This window comes from Eumetopias jubatus, unplaced genomic scaffold, assembly GCF_037043125.1.
Source record: "Eumetopias jubatus isolate StellerSeaLion01/CBP00866 unplaced genomic scaffold, mEumJub1_p1.0 scaffold_2, whole genome shotgun sequence".
NCBI lineage: Eukaryota > Metazoa > Chordata > Mammalia > Carnivora > Otariidae > Eumetopias > Eumetopias jubatus.
In genome coordinates, this window is record NW_028274808.1 from 198901622 (window position 1) to 198921440 (window position 19819).

Genomic DNA, 19819 nt, shown 5'->3' on the forward strand with positions numbered 1-19819 from the left:
TCTTTGACTTTCAAGGGCTACTTCATGCGTGCTTTCCCCCGCCCGGTGGTGGTGGCTGCGGTAACCTGCAAGGCCCCACCAAACCACAACCACGAGGCAGGGGATGCTCCCCCTCCCTTCTGCCCGTCAGGGACCTCCTGTGGCTCGGGGCCCCCAAGCCCGAACCCAGTTTGCTCTGTTTGGTTTCACTGACTTTGGAAACGATAGGGGCTGTCTCTGGTTATTGCCCTTGGCGGCCAGGCACCAGCTGGGCACAGCCCAGCGGGCAGGACCCTGCTGCCTGTACACACAGGTACTCAGGTCCCAGTTTGGACCGCCCTTAAAAGACATGTGGTCTGACCATTCAGAAACTCCAGTGAAGAGCTGGTCATACCACTTCTTGATTACTTCCACTGATGAGGAGCTCACTCCTTCCAAAACAGCCTATCTGTCTCCTGGATAGCTCAAATCATTAGAAAGTTCATCCTGGCCCCAAGACAGAGTGTTTCCTTTGCTCCTATCTGGTGGCCCCTGTCCTGCCTTCTGGGACCCCATGAGACACGTCTAAAAGCTCCTGTGGAGAAGGCTCCCCACCACTCCCAGCCTCTTCTTTGCCCTGTCTCAGGAATGGTTCATCACTCCAGCTGTCCTGTCCACCCGCAAAATACACCAGGCCCCCCTGGGGCACTGGCAGGGACATCACAGCCCATTAGAGCAGGCCAGCCAAGAGGGTCTTGTTGCTGTTCTTTGGCCTCTGTGATACCCCATGGTTTGCCAATCTCCTCTGTGTGATTACACACCCTAGTCCCTGTCCTTGGGATGGCCATGTCTCTTTCTCTGCCTGGCTAACTCCCGCTCCCCTTCCAAGACTTAGTCATGCATCACCTCCTTCAGGAAGCCTTCCCTGACTTCCATCTCTACTTCAGGCCCACTGGCTGCCTCCTCAGAGCCCCGTGCCTTCCTTGGTCACAGCCGGGCCACATGGTGTTATCCTTTATTGTCTACACCAGACTCTACGGGCTCTACATCTGTGCTAGAGGGAGGTTGTGCACCAGGGGAGCTGGGGGGCGGCTGGGTCAGAGGCCTGATTGTAGGGTGGAACATGGGAAGCGACGCGGGGAGCATGAAAGGACGCAGGGCTCTGTGATTGAGCATCTGGTAAGTCTGATCTGGAAGGAGCCAGGCTCACCGAGGCCGTGGGCGAGGTGGGATAGGAAGTGGTCCTCACTCCCCGCCGCTGGGACAGGGCACCTGGTCATTTCTGGGGTTTGGTCTGCGTGTGCTCAGACGGGGCTGTGGTGTGCCCCCGGCTTTGTCTCCAGCCTCACGGTCACAGTGGCCTGGTCTGACCTTGGACAGGCACGCCCCACCCTGTGACCACAGGCAGCCCCCAGCACCAGCTCATGCCATCAGGGGCCACAGGTCTCCACCGGGCCCCTGTCCTTCCTTGGTCCCCAACTTTCTCAACAACTGCCCAGGAACGCTGTTCCTGACCCCCAGCTCAGAGGTCCCCCGGGGGCTGCTCCCCTGCAGACCCTTATCTTGGGCGGGTTCCCTGCAGGGAGCCCACAGTAAACACTGGGAGGGAGTCCTGCCGGCCCTCTTCCCTTCCCCTCCTTCCTGGTCCTCGGAGGATCCCGGCCCAGTGCCCACCGGCCCCTCCCGCCGCTCCCCCCCACCAACGAAGTATGAGATGAACCTGGGGTCCGCTTCCCGGGCCCCTAGTCAAGGCGCCGGGGGCTCGTGGTGCTGCTTTGTTGGCTGAAGCCATGCTGTGGGCCGGGGATGGGACCTCACCCTCCAGAAAGAAGGGTCTGGGCCTCGGGGAACAAGAGGCACACGAGCAGGGGTCTGAATATGATGGTGCCACCAGCTGGCTTTGGGAAGAGCCGTCGTTCCGCCTCTGAGCCTCGATTTGCTGACCCATAAAATGGGCCTGATAAGCCCTGGCCACCCAGAGGCCCGGATGGACGCTGGCTGCGTTCACGGTGGGGGAAGAGGCTCTGTGGGATCCGGCAGAGCCTGGATTCTGCCGTCCCGGGAAGAATGGCCGCGGTTCAGCCTTCTCGGCCTGGCCCTACTGGTCAGCCCAGCCAGAGGGGCCAGACGGGCCGTTCTCCGGAGGTAGGCAGACGCCCCTGTGAAGGGTGTTGCTGTGTTCAGCGCGGTCTGCTCCCCGGGCAAAAGTCGCATTTGCGTCTCAGGGATGGCGGCGTTTCTGCTCGCCCCATAGCCTCAGCCCTGAACCACGAGCCCCCTTGTCTCGTGGTCTGCCCTTAGCAAGGCTGGCCCTTTAGAAAGGTTTGCAGGCCTCCTTCCTTCTGCACCACCAGCTTCCTTCACCCCCAGCTCCTGACAAGAATGGGCCTGGCCTGCCCTGACTGGCTGAGCATCTGCCCGGGGCTCCCCAAAGAACGCGATCTTCTCGAGGCTGAGGCCAGGAGGGCTGCCCCGCCTGTCCCCACCTTCTGCCCCATCCCCGGAGCTCAGCTGCTAGCAGACGGGGCTCTGAGAAGGGGCACCGACTTCTCTCGGCCACGCTTTCCAGCGTCCTCCCTGACCTGCCAAGCCGGTCTGTCTCTGGGCTGCATGGCTCTTCCTTCTGAGGAAGCAGGGTGCCCCCTCCTCCAGGAAGTCTGCCTGGCCTCTCCTACCCCAGGGTGCTCTCTTTGAGCTCCCAGGAGCCCCGTGCTTCCCCCATCCCAACACCACCTGCTCAGGGCCGCTGAGGGCCAGACCACACAGACCTCACCGCCCCTGCCCTTGGGATGGAATTACCTAGAGAAACCTGGTCAGCCGTGTAGTCGCGATGCTTTGCACAGTGGGCTTGTTGTAGTTTGTTGATTTGTAATAACAACAATTCCTACTAGGGCCACGTGCTGCCCCGCGGGCTTCCCAGTTGCTAATCCCCACAACTGCCCCATCACTTTGCTTCTCATCTTGTCCTCCCCATTTACCGGGCGCGGGGGCCACTGAGGCTCAGAAAGCTCTCCCAAGGCCACGTGGCTCCTGATGGTGGAGGTGGAATCTGAGCCCAGGCAGTGATGCGTGATGGCCTGTGCTCTAGAGCACGGCACTGCATTGCCACGAACACACGTGTGTACATACACACAAACACACAGAGGACTCCTGCTCACGCATTCGTGCATAGAATTCACCCCCACGTGCATGCACACAGTGGACACACACGTGTGAGGTTACGTGTTCACTCTTACACGCGTGCATGGTCTGCACTCCCAGACACATGCGTACACGTGGTGAGACACAGAGGTCATCCATCATCCCCCGCACCGGGCCACCGCCCTCTCCCAGCCCCTGTTGGCTGCCCCCTTGTCCCTCTCCTCCCACTCTCTCTTCTCCTTGCCCCATCTGAGAGAGAGCCTCTCTTTTCCTGGCTCGTCTGTTATCGCCCATGGAAGACAAGTGACTCATCTCTGTGCTCGGTATTCTCATCTTTACAACGGAAGGGATCGCAGTTCGTGGGGCTGGTTGTCGGGAGCCCAGATGAGCGGTGCTCAGGACAGCGCGGCCACGTGGACCATCTCAGCATGGGCCGCCTCCTGTTTCGATTCTCATGCCTTGTGGCTTGATAGTTGTCTTTTGTGGTTTGAGTTTACCTTTGGCCAGTCTCTTCCTTCACCCAGTGCTCTCCCTAAGAAAAGTTCTGGGGAGGAGAACTTCCCGCTTTGTTCTGTAACATGGATTTAGGGACACAGGTGCTGAGAGAGCATGGGGACAGAGGTTGGTTCTAACAGAGAGACATGGGAGGGGAGGGGCGTTTGGTGTGGGGCTTTGAGGGATGAGTAGGAGCCTGTCCATTTCAGGCAGAGCAGGTCTAAGCAAAGTAAAAGGGCATTCTCACCAGCTGAAATACAATTTCTAGTTTTTCATTTGTGAGGACCTGGCTTGACTGGAAACTAGCTTCTTAAAAATGTGTTTTTTCCCCGCCGTTAGGCAACCTCAACAAACCGGACCAAATACTACATCTCTTATCGTCGCAGTGAATTTGTCCCGATGAAGCTGCCAAAGTACGCACTGCCAAAGGTAAGAGTCCTTTCCCCTCCCACCTGACCCTGTGGCCAGGTCCTGAGCCCACACTGACTCGTGCCCGGCTCCCTCCGGTCGTAGGGCCTCGGCCGTCCTCTCCCCTCAGCCCGGTCTGCCTCTTCCCCAAACCCCTACACACGAGATGTTTCAGACAAGACGAGTGTCCCTTATGAGGGCCTCTCCAGGCCGGTCCAGGCCTTGGTTTCCCTCTTGCACCTTCATCCTCCTCCCTGTCACTCAGGGTGCTGGTGAACCCCTGTATCCATCTCCTGCTTTCATCTGGAGTTCGCAGGTGAGGGGCAGTTTCTGTTTTATTCACCTCTACATCCCAACTGCCTAATATGGCCACGGACACATAGTAGGTGCTCAGTTAATGCTACTTCCTTCCCCTTTGCTGGGCAGACAGAGAAGGGGGACGTGGGGGCTGCCCGGACCCTGCCCTAGCCCTGCCTTAGGACCAAACTCCACAGTGCCCTCCCTGCTGATGTTGTTCCCAGGTCCCAAAGGAGGTGATGGACATTCAGAGAGGCTGAGTAACCTGTCTGAGGTCACACAGCTAATAAGGAACCAAAGCTGGTCTGAGACCAGCCTCATGCCACATCTCCCTCCAGGGGATCTTGGATGGCCCACTTCCCAGAACTCCATCCCATGTGCTTGTGATTGAGAAGCACAGATGGGAGCAGCCCTTCCTCCCCCACATATTTATTGAGCATCACATATAAGCTAGGAAGCCTGCTAGGATCTGATGCTGCAGCTCTGGATCAGATACCCCAGTTCCTGCTCTTGGTGGGTTTTCAGCAAGGAAGCAGGTGGAAAACCAAGTAGACAGACAAATGTATGAAATGATCTCAGGTTGTGCTTTGCCCTGTGAGGGAAGGAGAGGTAGAGGCCAAGGGTGATGGGGTGGGGGTGGGGTGCATCATTGAGGGAACATTTCCTCTGAATTCTTAAGGTTGAGGGAAAGCTGGGCAGGTGGAGGTCTGGGCTTGTGCAAAGGGCCTGGGGCAGGAGAGAGCCTGGCTGTAAAGCAGTGGGTTGGGGTGGGGAGAGGAGATCTTTGCTCTGGGCCCTGCAAGGCTGGAGGCCACGCATTGTTGTAAAGCCCCTCACACCCTCACCTGTGCTGGGCTGCGCCGGGCAGCGGCACACCTCTCCTGCACCAGGAACGAGGCAAGTACTTGAGGGTTTTCTTTAAAACTTCAAGAAAACTTTTTAAAACTTCTCCTTAAAAAAAAAAAAGAAAAGGAAAGGGGTTACAAAGGAAAGGAAAAGAAAGAAGAAGAAGAAGAAGTTGCAGAGATTAACTCCAGGTTTGGCTGAGCCAGGAAATGAAAAGCTAATGGGTTCATGTAGGGCAAATGCATTGGTGTCCCTGGGGGTGAGGGGTCCTTTCAGCTTGTGGGGTTTTTCCTTCCCCCCAACCCCGGGGGGCCGCAGCATCAGAAGTACCCTGTGTCCTGGAGTTGGGGAGGGGGACACCTGGCACGGGGGCGGCTGGACAAGCAGCCAGGCCATTTCTGAAGGAGTTCCAAGGAGCCGAGGGCCCCAAGTCATGACCTCTGTGGCCTCGAGTGCTGGCCTCATTTCCCTGGACCTCAGAGTCCTCGTCTGCAGAAGGATGAGGTGGCGGTGTGTGTTTCTCAAAGTCACCGGTGCTGTTTGCGGAAAGCACCCTGCGTATGGCCCACTGCAGCTTCCTTCGTCCCCATCTCTGGGGAGAAAGGGGGTCATTGAAAAGAATCTTGAGGCTCTGATGGAAGACGCAGCCTTCGCATCATCAGTGGGTGGCAGGAATGAGACTCCTGCAAGTCCCCATGTCATCGGTTTCAAGGGAAGACCAGGCCCACATTCGGATCATACATTTGTATGGGCCCTAAGGGCGCTCGCCTGGGGCGGAGCCTGGGACCCAGTGACAGGCAGCTGGGGACGATGGGCGAGCTGGGCTGCTCTTGGGAGCACTGCCCCCCACCCCTGGAGACCATGTATCATCTTGCTGAGCACTTTGCCCAGCCACACAGCAGGTCTGCTTCCTCTCCACCAAGTTCAGGGGAGTGGCCAGACTGCAGTGTTTTCCACCAACAACTATAGAACTGGCTAGTTAATTTCCCAATCAGATTTTGTTGTTCTTTGGTGAATTTAAATATTTGTGTGGCTTGGCGCCTCCCACCTCACCGCTGGCCACGTTAGAGCAGGCGGGTGTCAACAGAGCTTTGCCCGATTTCATGTTGGATCCAGTCTTTGGACATTCCTTCTACTTCAAAAGGCATGATTGGTACCATTCTACTGTTTTAACTCACCTGTCTGTGGAAACTAGAAAAGGTAAAGAGGTTTTATTATATTTGCCAGCATCCTTTTCTTGAATCACTTACTTGTAATGATTTTTTTAAAAAATACCACCTTCCTTCACAGAGAAAAAAATTGGCAAAGCTATAAACAGACAAGAGGAAAAAAATCCGAATAACGATCAGTTATATGAAACCATTCATACACATAAAGTAAATGCAAATTTACTTTCAAGTAAAATATTCCTTTATTTGTAATAACCCTTATACAATAAAATGAAACCCATAAAACATAAGAATGAAGGAGGAAGAGGAGCCTGGGTGGCCCAGTTGGTTGAGGGTCTGACTCTTGGCATCAGCTCGGGTTGTGGTCTCATGGGTTGTGGGATTGGGCCCTGTATTGGGCTCCCCACTCAGCAGGGAGTATGCTTGGGGGATTCTCTCTCCCTCTGCCCCTCCCTATGGGCATGCTCTCTCTCTCTCTCACTCGCTCTTGCTCTTAAATAAATAAATCTTTTTTAAAAAAAAGAATGAAGGAGGATGCGATGACATGGATGGTGGTGGAGTGTGCCAGCCCCCTATCTTCTCACTTAGGCAACAGTTGGTTCTGCAGAATCAGTCTAAATCACCTGTTTTAGAACTCTGGAGTCTATTCAAGGGCTTGCAGCCCCCAGGGGAAGGTTTGGACAGTAAATCAAGGTTAGTTTCCACAATTTCAGCTCTTCCCATGATAGCCCCAGCACCGCCCCCTCTGCCCCAGCCTTGTAGCAGACAGCTGTGCTCATGGGCCCAGAGCAGCTTGCAAATCACTTGCAGGAGCCAGGGTGGCCATGGGGACCTTTCTCTCTGAATACTGGGGGTCTGCACTGGGGGTAGATTGCTGCTCATGAAGGTACAGACATCCTGGTGGGCAGCCATTGCTGCAGCCAGCACCAGCTGAAGCAGCTTCTGAGGGATTTAAAGGACCAGAGCCTGTTTCCACCCCCCGACCCCCTTGGACATTTAGGGACCACAACATTCAAAAGCAACCAGTCGTATGTTGGAATTTAGACAAGTCACCATGCATGCCCAGGGAAAAGCTCAGGCTCACTTGAGTTTCTACCTCAGACTGATCCCTAGTACAGAAACAAAAAGCAACACACCCTAGGGAAGGGAGAGAACCAGATTTCCAGAGTTACCACATTATTAGATTACAGTGTCCACTTTTCAACAACAACAACAACAAATTATAAGGCATAAAAAGAAAATATGATTCAATCAAAGGAGAAAAGCAACAGAAACTATCCCTGAAAAGACCAGATGGTGAACCTACCAGACAAAGACTTTAATACAACTGTCCTAAAGATGCTCAGAGAGCTAAAGCAAACCATGAAGCAAGTCAAGAGAACAAGGTACACATGACCAAAATAGAAGTAATGAAGACATAGATTGAAAACATAAAAAAGAACCCCATATAAATTCTGTAGCTAAAACAAACAATAATCGAAATGCAAAATTCCCTGGGTGGACTGAAAAGCAGGTTTGAGCAGACAGAAGGGCTCAGAGAACTGGAAGGTGGGACCATTGATGTTAAGGAGTCTGAGGGACAGAAAGCGAAAAGGATTGAAGAAGAGTGAGCACCATCTGACGGGCCAGTGGGATACCAGCAAGTGAACCAACACATGCATTGTGGGCATCCCAGAAGGAGAGGAGAGAGAGATGGGGGCAGGGGGATTGTTTAAAGAAGCAATTGGGGGGTGTCCTAAGTGGCTCAGTTGGTTAAGCATATGACTCTTGATTTTGGCTCCGGTCATGATCTCATGGGTCGTGGGATCCAGCCCTGTGTCAGGCTCTGCACCCAGCACAGATCTACATGAGTTTCCCTCTTCCTTTCCCCTCTCTTCCTCTCTCTTAAATAAATAAATAAAATCTTTTTTAAAAAAGAAGCAATGGCCCAAACTCTCCCAGATTAATGAAACACATGAATATAAATGTCTAAAAAAGCCTGATGAACTCCAAGTAGTGAAACACAATGAGTTGCACACCAAGATGCACTGTAATCAAACCACTGAAAGACAAAGAAAGAATCTTGAAAGCAGCAAGAGAGAAGCAGCTTGTCACATACGAGGATCCTCAGTGAGGTAACCAGTAGACTTCCCATCGGAAACCTCGGAGGCTGGAAGGTGGTGAGTTGCTGTATGCACGGTGCTCACGGAATGTGATGAAGGTGCTGCTTCTTTAGGCTTTTCTGTGCCTTTTATATAAAAGTCTACAGGGAAATTTCCCTCATCGTGCTTACTACAAATGTTTTTACGCTTTCCAAAATCACTTCTTTAAAGTGTGGACGCTACAACTAGTAGGACACTAGAGGCATATATTACTGTTTCCACCTGCTTGCCTCCCTGTTCCTTGTTTGCATGACAGTCTTACCTCCTCGTTCCTCGAGGTAACGGTTGTAAAACTCGTAGAGACTTCTCAATATCCATTCTTCCCTGCGTCTTTGCTTTAACAAACCCCGCACCTTAGCTGATACATTGCTTCCAGGACAAGACCACATCTCCTAGCTCCCCTTGCAATGACAGGTGGTTACGTCTCTAACATCTGGTGGGCACGTACGGAAGTGGAGTTGCCATGGGAAGCTTCTCAGAGACCCCTTTAAAGACAAGCCTTTGTCTCCCTCTTCCCTTCTGCTCGCAAGTCAGCAAGACTGCAGCTCTAACCATCTTCTTGAACAATGAGGACAAGGGCCATGCCGTGGGGCAGTGGAATGATGACCCAGAAGGAGCCTCTGTTCCTAGTGACTTTGTAGAGTGTCCATACCAGACTGTCCACCTCTGGACATCTTTTACATGTGGGAGGAAAGAGTTATCATGTTTGAATCACTTTTTTTTCCCTCAAGTTTCTGTTACTAGCAATCAAACCTAATTCTACCTGATAACAAATATCAGCAACGTTGGTATTCCCTTCCACGTATCTCTCCAGGCCATACACACACACACACACACACACACACACACACACACACCACACACATATATATACAAACAAGCATCTGATTGTGTTTCATGTCCTTTGTTTAAATATGGAGTTGGCAAACGTCTCTGGCTTCTAACTTTGTTTTTAGAGATAGAATAACAAATTCAAATGTAAGCCAGCACTGCGTATTATTTATCTCTTCTCTATTATCATCATTCTCTAATCAGCAAAGATTTAAAAAAAAAACATTCTTACTGTTGGCAGGAAGTGAAATGAGCACCCTCTAGCCATGCTGGTGGGGAAGGAATGAATGTAAACTCTTAGGACTGTCACTGAACAATGTAAGCAGAGCCTTAAACATGCTCATACTCTCCATGCAGCAATTTTCCTTAGAGTTTATGTCCAGGATGGGATCAGAGAGGCAGAGATATATGTCTAGGAACATTGGTGCCTGTTTTGTTTTGCACGTCATGTTGGAGACACTAAAGGCTCACCAGTGGGGAAATTGTTCAAAGAAATATGGTACATCCACAAAATAGAATAGCATGCACTCCATAAAAATGGTGTTTATGCATAATCCTAATGACAGAGGAGAATGCCCCCATATAATGTGAGAGAGCAGGCTGCAAACTGTACATGGAAAACACATATGAATCACACTTGGGCAAAGGCCCCGGTACATATTTTTAAACGTTTGTATCAGGTCTCTCTAGGGATGGCATTGCTGGCTCCTTGTAGCTGGACCTGAACAGTCTTTCCTTGGTGACAAGCTTCTTCGTTCCAGTCAATTCTGCATGTTAGATTTAAGTCTATAGACAAAGGGCCCCAGCTCGAGCTGCCAGGGGCCCCCCGATTGGGAGGTGCATGGTCAGGGCTTCACAACACCACGTCCCTCTTCTGCAAGGCCGTATAACACAGGGGCGGGGTGGGGAGGGCGGACGGGGGGGCCATCAGCACTGCGTCCCACCTTCCCTCTGCAGGAGGCCACGCCCCCCTGGACAGCATAGAGTACTCGGTGTGTTATTAGAGAAACAGGCTCACCTGTCCACCCCTGCCCTACTACCAGGTAGGAAGACATAGGGAGAAGCATCCCCCCAAAGTGCAGCAGCCCTGCACTGGGCAGGGCTGGAGGGGACCGCCTCCTCTGCAGGTGCTGGCTGGCGTGACCCGGCCTCATGCATCCATCCTCAGCGCCTGTGTCTTGGTGGCTGTCTTGCTAGCAGGGCAATAAAAGTTTCGGGGTGATAGAAGGGAAGTCATAGACGCTGGAGAGGAAAAGCTTGTTACGGCTTTGAAATGGGCGTGTTCACGGGCCTCCCACACAGCACTGGGCTCTGGCTGGGAGAGAAAAGGAAAACGGAGCAAGGATGGCCCTGGGTTCCTTTTTCTTCGTTTTTATGTGATTAGGTTTTGTTCTGCTTCTGATTGTAAAATCTGGAACCAAGCCCCGAGTCTCGAGAGGACTGCCGAGTGACTTAATCCAGTCCTCCCTCCCCTAGGGTGTGTTCCCACGGGCAGAGCCCGCCTGTGGTCCCTGCTGAGTCCTAGTGCCTGGTACAGTGCCTGGCACACATTAGGTGCCTAATGAATGCATGCTGAGTGAATGAACCCACAGATGACTCACCTGATCCTCAGGATGGGCGTGCAGGGGAGGCCCGTCCCCTGTCTCCCAGAGGTGACCGCTGGGGGTGCATGGAGGAAGAAGTCCTCTGCACATGCAGGCACAGACAGGCAGATAGCCTGATGTGGGGCTGGGAGGCGGAGGCCTCAGCGTGCCCCTGCTCAGTGCCCGGGCCATCCCTCCCACAAGCCCATACTGAGGGCCAGATGGTCATCCCCATGTTGGAGGTGGGAAAATGAGAGGTAAAGGGACATGTCCCGGGTCACAAGGCTGAGGCAGAATCAAGATGAAACTCTAGGTCAGCCTGACTCCCAGAGAGCCGTGACCAGCCCCCCGCCCCAGGCCCAAGCCCTGCCCCGTCCCGTCGCGGCTCAGTCTCCCACCCCTGCCTCCAGCCCACCCCTGACGCTGCGTTCTCCCCGCCTGTCCGCAGGACCTGCAGATCATCAGCACGGACGAGAGCCAGGTGTTCGTAGCGGTGCAGGAGTGGTACCAGACGGACACCTACAACCTGTACCAGTCGGACCCTCGCGGCGTGCACTACGTGCTGGTGCTGGAGGACGTGCGCAGCTCCCGGCAGGCGGAGGAGAGTGTGGTCATCGACATCCTCGAGGTGGGGCACCCGGGAGAGATCGGGGGCCGCGGCCCCCCGGTGCTCGGCGTCGGGTGTCGGGCCTGGCCTCACCCTGTCTTTGCTCTCTCCTCTCCCCTCCCTTTTCCCCCCGCCCCCCACTCATCGCTAACACTCTCTCTCAGGTCTGTGACTGTTTCGGGAAAGCACCACGTATTTGAGGCTTTGCAGGCCGAGAGGGTACTATGTAGATGCTTTCAGAGCGAGAGAGAAAACTTCGTCCTTTTGATGAAATTCCAAATTTAATATTGGAGTATGATTTCTCTGTGATACAGAGCTACTACCGAGAAGGATGAGATTCTTTGGGGAGTACTATTTTGCTGATTCAGGGACCCAGATTAGCGGTCCTCATGGTAGACACGATCGCAGGCCACCATCTGTAAAGCCGTTCCTGGCTCGCGTTCCGAGGCACGAAAGCGGGCATGGTGGGGTTTGGCCGGAGGGAACAGAGGCGGCGATTCCGAGCATCCCTGCCTCTCCGCCTCTCCCCCTGCACTCCTCCCTGCCTCAGTTGTCTCCTGTGGAAGCCCGCACTTGCTCTCCTCAGACGCGAGGGCCCGATCGGAGACTCAGAACCGGGGCTCCTGACTCCCAGGCCAGGTGCCCCCGTGCACCATCTCACTCTGTACTTGGATTCCACGGAAATCCATGACCCTGGGCCCCGCCTGAACTGGGTTCCTCATGGTCCCCTCCTCTGTTCCGGTCCATGCCACAGTCAGGGAGGGGCTGCTCAGCCCATTTCCAGGTCAGGAGCTGAAGCTCAGAGAAGGTGAGCAACCTGCCTGGACAGACGCAGGAAACCAAGCAAAGAAACCAGAACCAGCCCAAGCCTGTCCGCCCTGGGCTTTGCTCCAGACTTTTAGCCAGCACTCCCCCGCTCCGTCCTTCACCTTTACGCTCTCCCCTCATGCCTTGCCTTCGGGGAGCCCCCGCCCGTGGGAACATCAGCAAGTGCCCTAATTGCAGTAAGGGCTGGGGTATCTGTGGGTGTGAGCAGAGCCTGGGGCAGACAGCTGGGTTCATCAGCGTGGGAGGCAGCCTCCCGGAGAGACCCGGGGCTCCAGCCTTCACCTCTGAGCTGCTAATGAGCAGCAAGGAACCATTTTCCCCAAGAAAGTAATGGATGAGATCATTTGTTTACAACGAGAGCCCATTGGTCAGCACTCACTTCCCCGCTGGAGGACCCAGAGGAACACAGCTGGTGGCCCCCTGCCCTTTGCTGGAGGTGGCCTCATCCTGCCTGAGGAAGCCCCACACCCCGGGCCCTGTTCTGCAGAATCTCCAGGGGGGCCACTGGGCCCATCCCAGACCCGGCTCTGAAAGGTGTCGACTACTGCACCACACAGCTGCTGGGGACAGGGAGCAAGTGACAGTGGCACAGGAGGGGTGACCAGAACGAGGGGGCCGCACACAGGGGCCTGTTCCACGGCCCCTCTGTGCGCAGGTGTCTGTGGGGCTTGGACCGCACACCAGGCTCCGGGCCCCTCCCTAGGGACGGGAGAAGCAGCCCGCCCTCCCAGAGCTGCTGGCCTCCGTGAGAAGACCAGCTCCCAACAGTGGCTCCGATCCCGTGTGCCAGCGCCCAGGGGACACAGTGAGCGGCGGTCGCCCAGCCCAGGGTGGGAGTCAGGGAGTGCTTCCTGGAGGAGGGGGTGCAGACTGAGTCAAGGCAGAGCAGAAATTAGCCAGCTGGGGAACCAGGGAACCTCTGTGGACAACGACCACGAAGTGAGAGGACATGAGGAACCAGAGGAGGTTCACAGGGGCAGGTGCAAAGGTGACGCCTGCCGCCCCCCTGCTGGATGTCCTCACAGGGGACATCACTTCTCTGAAATCCAGCTCACAGGGGTCACAGGTGGTGCTTACAAGTGCAACTCTGGAGCCACACTGCCTGTGTTCAAATCCCAGTTCTGGTATGTGTTTACTGTGTGACCTTAGGCAGGTTATTTAACTTCTCTGTGCTTCAGTTTCCCCACTGAGAAATGGGGATGGCAGTACTACTTTCCTCATAGGATTGCTGCACAGTTTCAAGGACATAGTCCTCCTTAAACATGGAGACCAGCGTCTGGTACCAAGTCAGCACTCAGCGAGCTCTCCACCTCTTACCTGGTTCCTGGGGATTAGAGCTAATGCACAGGAAGGACTTGGCCCAGAATCCGGCTTGTGAGGTCCCACACACGAGCCAGTTATTGTCATGGTTATTGTTCTTCCAATGGCATGTCCGGCAGTCGTCCCAGGCAGATACTGCCCCAGAAGGCCTGGACTTTCATGTGCCCCTGAGCTAGGACCTCAGCATGGTGCACCCCGGGCTCAAGGCATCCCTTTTCTGAGTGCCTCTGTGCTGGAACTTGGGTTAAGAGTGGGGGTTCAGGGGATCCCAGTCTTGCCCCTGCCCATGAAGGGCCCTGGCCACAGTTTGGAAGGCAGCCATTGTCGTGGCCTGAATGGGGACCCCCCAAAATATGTGGCCATATCCGTCCCTGGAACCTGTGACCATAACCTTATCTGGAAAAAGGGTTTTTGCGGCGGTCATTAAGTGAAGGACCTTGCGATGAGACCACGCCGGATTGTCCAGCTGGGCCCCAGATCCAATGACAAGTGTCCTTCGGGGTCGGAAGAGGAGACGCAGGGATGTGAAGACAGGGGCGAGGTTGGAGAGCCACGGACACAAGCCTGCGGCCCCTGGAGGCACCAGAAGCTGGAAGAGACAAGGGAGGGTCCTCCCCGGGGACTCTGGAGTGAGCACAGCTCCGCCCACACCTCCGTTTTGGACTTCCGGCCTCCAGACTGTGAGAGAAGAGATTTTCGGCTGGCCCCCCGGTTTGTGGTGCTTTGTTACCACAGCCGCGGGAGTGACTACCGCCCTGAAGATCGGGGCCCGTGGGTGAGCACGCTGAGGTTGTGGGCTGGTGCGCCTCGGCTCAGATGGAGCCTGCGGAGGGCGCAGCCCGCACCTGTCATCTGTCAGCGCCCAGACGTGAGGCGTCCGTGCTGTTGGCTCCTGGGTGTTCATGGAGACCAGCGGGATAGAAAGTAGCCACTGCGGAATGAAGCAAGCCCGCGCCGGGCAAATCCGCATCCAGCCTGCCCTGAGCATGTTGGGGAGGCCCCTTGAGCCAGCGCTGGGCCCCAGGTGAGCAGGAGGCAGAGCGATGTCACCATGTGTGGGGGAAGGGGCCGTGGTCCTCCACGCCCTGGGCCGTCACCGCGGGGGGACCAGCCCCAGCTTCGTCAGCGGACCGGGCACTGGATACCCTTCCCACCCAGAGTGGCAGCCTGCGCAGACGTGCGTGGCACGGGGCAATTGGGGGGCCCGCTGTGATCATGGGGGTCCCTGAAAGGGGGGGCAGACGGGGAGGGTCAGAGAGACACGTGTAATCATGGGGCGCAGGCCAGAGAGACGCCGCCCCACCGGCTTTGGAGGTAGAGCTGGGGCCTCCAGAAGCTGGGAGAGGCCAGGACAGGAGCCTCCAGGACAAGCCTCCAGGACGAGCCAGCCCTGCGACCCTGGGGACGTGCGTACTGGACTTCTGACCTCCAGAACTATAACTGTGTTACTCTGTTACGGCAGCCGCAAGAGGCGCGTCCACCCTCCACTTGTCCGTCTTTCCTTCCATCGCCCGCGCTCTCCCCCCACGGGGCGGGGGGGGGGCACGTGGCGGGCCTGTGTGCTGAGTGCGGGGGAGGGCCGACCCCTGGCTTTGGGGGGAGATCGTAGATGGCCCGCCACAGAGAAGGCACTCGGGAACCATGCATCATAAGCAGATTCCTCAGCCTGGGACCTTGGGTAAATTCCGTGTCTTCCCAGAGGCTCCGTTTTCTCGGGCTCACCTTGAGAAGTAGTGACATGCTGCCCACGGAGGGGCAGACACAGCCACAGGCACACGGGAGGCCACGCAGGGGGGTCTCGGTAGCTGTGGCCCCGAGGTCCCTGTGTGTTCGTAAGGAACTTGCGGGGAGAGGCCGCCTCTGTGGCATCAGGAGGCTGACCTACGGGCATTTGCTGATATTTGACTTTTGTTATGGGCCCGCTCAGTAGCCGACTATTGGCTGTGTTTGGGTCACTGCGCGGGCACTAGGGAAACTCTGAGAAAGGGGACAAGGTGAACCTGAGCCCCTGGCCGAGGCGGGGCTGTGGTAAGCACCTACCCCGTGTCCTCACTACCTGGTATTTCCATGTGGGGGGCTGAGCTGAGCGAGCCTGAAGGGGAGTCCACAGTAATGACCCAGGCCCTGTAGGTCCCGTGGAGGGAGGCAAGGGCTCTGAATCAGGAGCTCTGGGGTGGAGACAGGGTGACCGTGACACATAGGCCTGGTGCGACCAGGGCTCTGCTCACTGTCTGATGGCCAGTGTCTGGGCCTGGGAAGACAGCTCCGTGTCATGCAAGCACCCAGGCTTTGGGGGCCACAGTTGGGGATCCCTTGCTCCCTGAGCCCCACGCACCTCCAGAGTGTTCAGTCAGCCTCAGCTCTGGGGCTTTGTCAGCGTGAAACATGGCCCTGCGGGCAGAGCGCTGAGCAAGCGGCTGGCTCATGGCGGATACTCCGTCGTCAGAGGGCTCCAGGTACGTGTTTACGACACTTCTTGTGTTGCTGTCCCAGGTCCGAGGGGTGAAAGGAGTCTTCCTGGCGAACCAAAAAACCAACGGGAAGGTGGTGACACTTATAACCTACAACAAGGGCCGCGACTGGGCTCACCTGAGGCCGCCGAGCACGGACATGAATGGAAAACCCACCAACTGTGAGCCGGTAAGTGCCTCTCCTATCCCGCACCTTCCCTGGGGTGGCTCAGGTAGGGACGTCTGAGAAGGACCATCTGAGAGCCAGGGGCCACAGACATCTCTGCGCACAGCAGAGAGGCTCCCGTGAAACCCCTTGCTTTACGGAAGGGTTACCTGGAGGTCAGAGAGGGAAAGTGCATCAGTCAGCATGGCCACAACGTTGCTGCGTAACAAACTGCCACCAGCAGTCCCACAGTCTCCAGATCTGGGCTGGGCTCATCACAAATGTGGGGGTTGGCTGATGTCAGAGGGGGTCTGCTCCCTGTATCGGGTCTCCTCCTTCTTCTGGCACCAGCCCTGGCTCCCTGTCATGGCGATGGCTGAGGTGCCAGAGGGTGAGCAGAAGCAGGCAAGCACACGGCAAGCCTCTGTTACACCTGCTAAACCCATGGGCCCGCACGGAGGGAAGTGCACTCTGCCTGTGTGTGTGGTGTGGGGACTGGGTAAGTGGCCAGGCTGGGCCACAGCCCAAATGTCCTGAGCTCTAGGCCAGTCCCACTAACCCTGGGGTCCTCTCACATGAACACCAGTGTAGGCTGCCCCAGTACGTTGACTGCCCTGGGGGGCTTGGCCCCCGGGAGGTGTGGATGGCAGGCAGGCCCATGTCTGTGAGGATGACAAGATGGAGCACTAAGGGGCCCTGGCTTGAGGCAGGCTGCTCAGCGCCCTGCAGACCCATCTCTCCTTGCTCCACGGGGAGCTCACCACCAGCACCAGTACCCGGCCTTCCCTAGCAGGGGCCTGCTCCGAGTGGGATGGGGTGGGGTCCGGAGTTAGAGCTGCATAGAGCAAGCAGGCAGGGCAGGGCACGTCCCTTCCCATTTGGACTGCCCCCCTTCTCATGTTGTCCTGTGGCCTGGAATGATTTTCCTTTCTCTTCGTCCGGCAAACTCCTATTGACACCTGAAAACCTTGCCCAGATAGCCTCTCCACTGAGAAGCCTCCACTGGGCATACTTACTTCTCTGTTTTCCACTGGCCTCGACTGTAAGTCCCTGCAGGTAGGGACCACGCTCTGGGGATGACCTGAGCCCATCCATAGCTCTGTCCCTCTGCAATACATAAAGAAGGACAGTGTCTGTTTTATAGGGATATTCGTCCAACAAAGATATATGGGTAGCTACTATGTGTGAGGCACCGTTCTGGGTGTTTGGAATACATCAACACACCTAACCCTGCCCTCCCAGGATCCTGCCTGGATCTCTCTGCAGGGCCTCTGAATATGGTAGGCCCCCAGCCCACCGGCCATGGTGTGGAAACAATCCAGGAAGAATCTGTGCCTCCCTCTTCCTCGGGGACGCTGACCCCCAAGAGCCCTCCCTAGGGCAGCAGCCGCAGCCTGGCAGGGATGGCCCTTGCTCGGTGAGCCCAGGCCTGGGCTGCCCCTCACCCCCCACCCAGGGGCCTGTGCCCAGCCTGGGTGCGATGCCCTCCCACTGAGACCCCCGGGGTTAGGGGGGGAGTAACACCTGTCAACCTGCAGGAAGAAGTAATTTCCTGCCACTTGTACAAAGTCTTCAGAGAACGGGAGTGCTGTGAAGGGCTCATTTTTGTATCATCATCAGCAAAGTTAAGCCCTATTAATCTGTCAAAGCAAGTTTTTTGCTAAGAAGAGATTCTTGTCTGAAATTATGCAGCTCAGTGAGGAGATACCGTTCGTGAGATTCATGTCCTCGCTTTAAAATAACACAAGTGGGAGCAGGCTGGTGGAGTGTGGCCCCAGCAGCCGGCTGAGAGCCCGGTGACCTCCAGGCAAGAGAGAGCGAGGTCCAGTCCTGGCCACTCACCTGGGTGCCCACTCACCTCAGTCTGCATCCTTCACTTGGCCGCACGTCCTCTGCACGAACAGAGGGTTCACTTCTCCTCAAAAAAGGGGTTCCCGCTTATTGCAGAATATGGAAATGTATAGCCAGGGAGAGAAGGTACAGCTGTCACCGGGTCACCCAGAAATAACAATAATCGGGCATATTCCGGACAATCTTTAGCTTCCGCGTGGTGGAAGAGCCATCGCAGGGACCCCAACGCATGTGTGATGTGTTTTCTTTCTCCTAACTCTGGGTCTTTTCTCTTAACTCTGGCTCTCCACGGGGGCAGATTTCCTTCTGAGAATGGGGACTTGGGACGTAGATGAGTGTCAGGATCAGATCTGTTTTGGGAGGATAAATCCTCTTTGGAAGTGGTTTGAATTTGTTTACGTCTTAATTCAGAATGAAAACCCATTCGCTCTGCAGCCCTTCTCAGATCCGGGCTATGTCAGGAAGGGGCCAAGAAGGGGGTGCTGGGAGTGTTGTGCGCCTCCCCTGCAGGGCCCGCCTCTCACCCCCTCAAGCCCTGCAGGGACCCGGGCTCACCCCTCTTAGGACAGGATGTTCAGCTGTGACACCAGCCTCCCCTTGGGGCTTCCTGCCCTGGCCCCTCTCTGACAGCCCTCGCCCTGACTGCAGGGGGCCTGAGTGCCCTGGGCTCAGCACCCCCCCAGTTCTGCCTCACCCTGCCCACCCAGCCCTCCATCAGCTCAGTCCACATGTGGCTGGAGGGCGACCCCAAGGCCTGTGTCGAGCTATCAGACACCAGCAGAGCACCCCAGCAGCTCCAGGACCCCCGGGAAGACACTTGTCAGTAGGCCCTCCGTGGCTCCAAAGGGGACCCCAGCTCTGCTCTCACCTACCACCATCCTATGGGTCACAACTGAGTGCACAGAACCCTGAGGAGGTTCCACCTCTGGCCCAAACAAATAGCTGGCAGCCGGGACAGCCCCTAGCAGCCGGGGAGGGGGAGGCGGCCAGGTTCTGCGAGGCAGGACACTCTGCCACACTCGGCTCACTGCCCACACAGTGGTACCATATGCACAGCACATCAGGGGACACGGAAAGCCTGGTGGCAGCCCAGGGAGGCCAGCCCGGAGTGCAGGCTGCTCCAGCCCCCACGTGGCCCACCAGGAAACCAGGGGCAGCAAAGCAGGGCTGTGCCACCTCCCCTCTCTGCCTCATCCCTGGTGAGGCTCCTTTTTCTTCTGACTTAGAGCTCCCTTGTACCCCCGGGAGCCAGCCCTGCCCACAGAGGTCACGGGTGCCGGGGTATCCCTACCTGGGAGATGTCCGTGCCCACAGAGGTCATAGAAATCTCCCTGCCCCTTAGTGTCTGATCACGGGGCGGGGATGGGGAGAGAACTGAGTGGTCTCACCAAAGATACTCACTCACCAATCTGCTTTTCAGTCATCAGAAGTCAGGAGAAAACCCCAACAGGCAAAGTCTTACCCCATGGGTTTGTGGGGAGGGTTTGTCCTGTTGGATCCAAGTGCTACTGGACTGGGTGTGCAGGGCTCTCCTCCACTGACTCAGTGACTGTGCTCACCTGCAGCAGGGGCTCCCCTACCCCACGCCCAGCCACCCCTCCACGACCCCCCACCCTACGACCCCACCCCACACCCAGTCACCCCACAATCCCTACCCCATGCCCCTCACCCCATGCCCAGCCACCCCACGACCTCCCACACCCCCCATGACCCCCCACCCTACGACCC

General features: G+C 56.2%; 1 protein-coding gene across 2 annotated transcripts in view; it reads left to right on the forward strand.

The window, feature by feature from the left end:
* The window catches only part of SORCS2 (sortilin related VPS10 domain containing receptor 2), a 461295-nt gene that overhangs the window by 402214 nt on the left and 39262 nt on the right, over positions 1–19819 (forward strand). For both annotated transcript variants that reach the window (XM_088020885.1, XM_088020886.1), the window contains exons 8-10: positions 3934–4023; positions 11318–11497; positions 16118–16264. In XM_088020885.1, coding sequence (XP_087877011.1) covers positions 3934–4023; positions 11318–11497; positions 16118–16264 — 417 coding nt within the window. The remainder of the gene's footprint in view (positions 1–3933; positions 4024–11317; positions 11498–16117; positions 16265–19819) is intronic.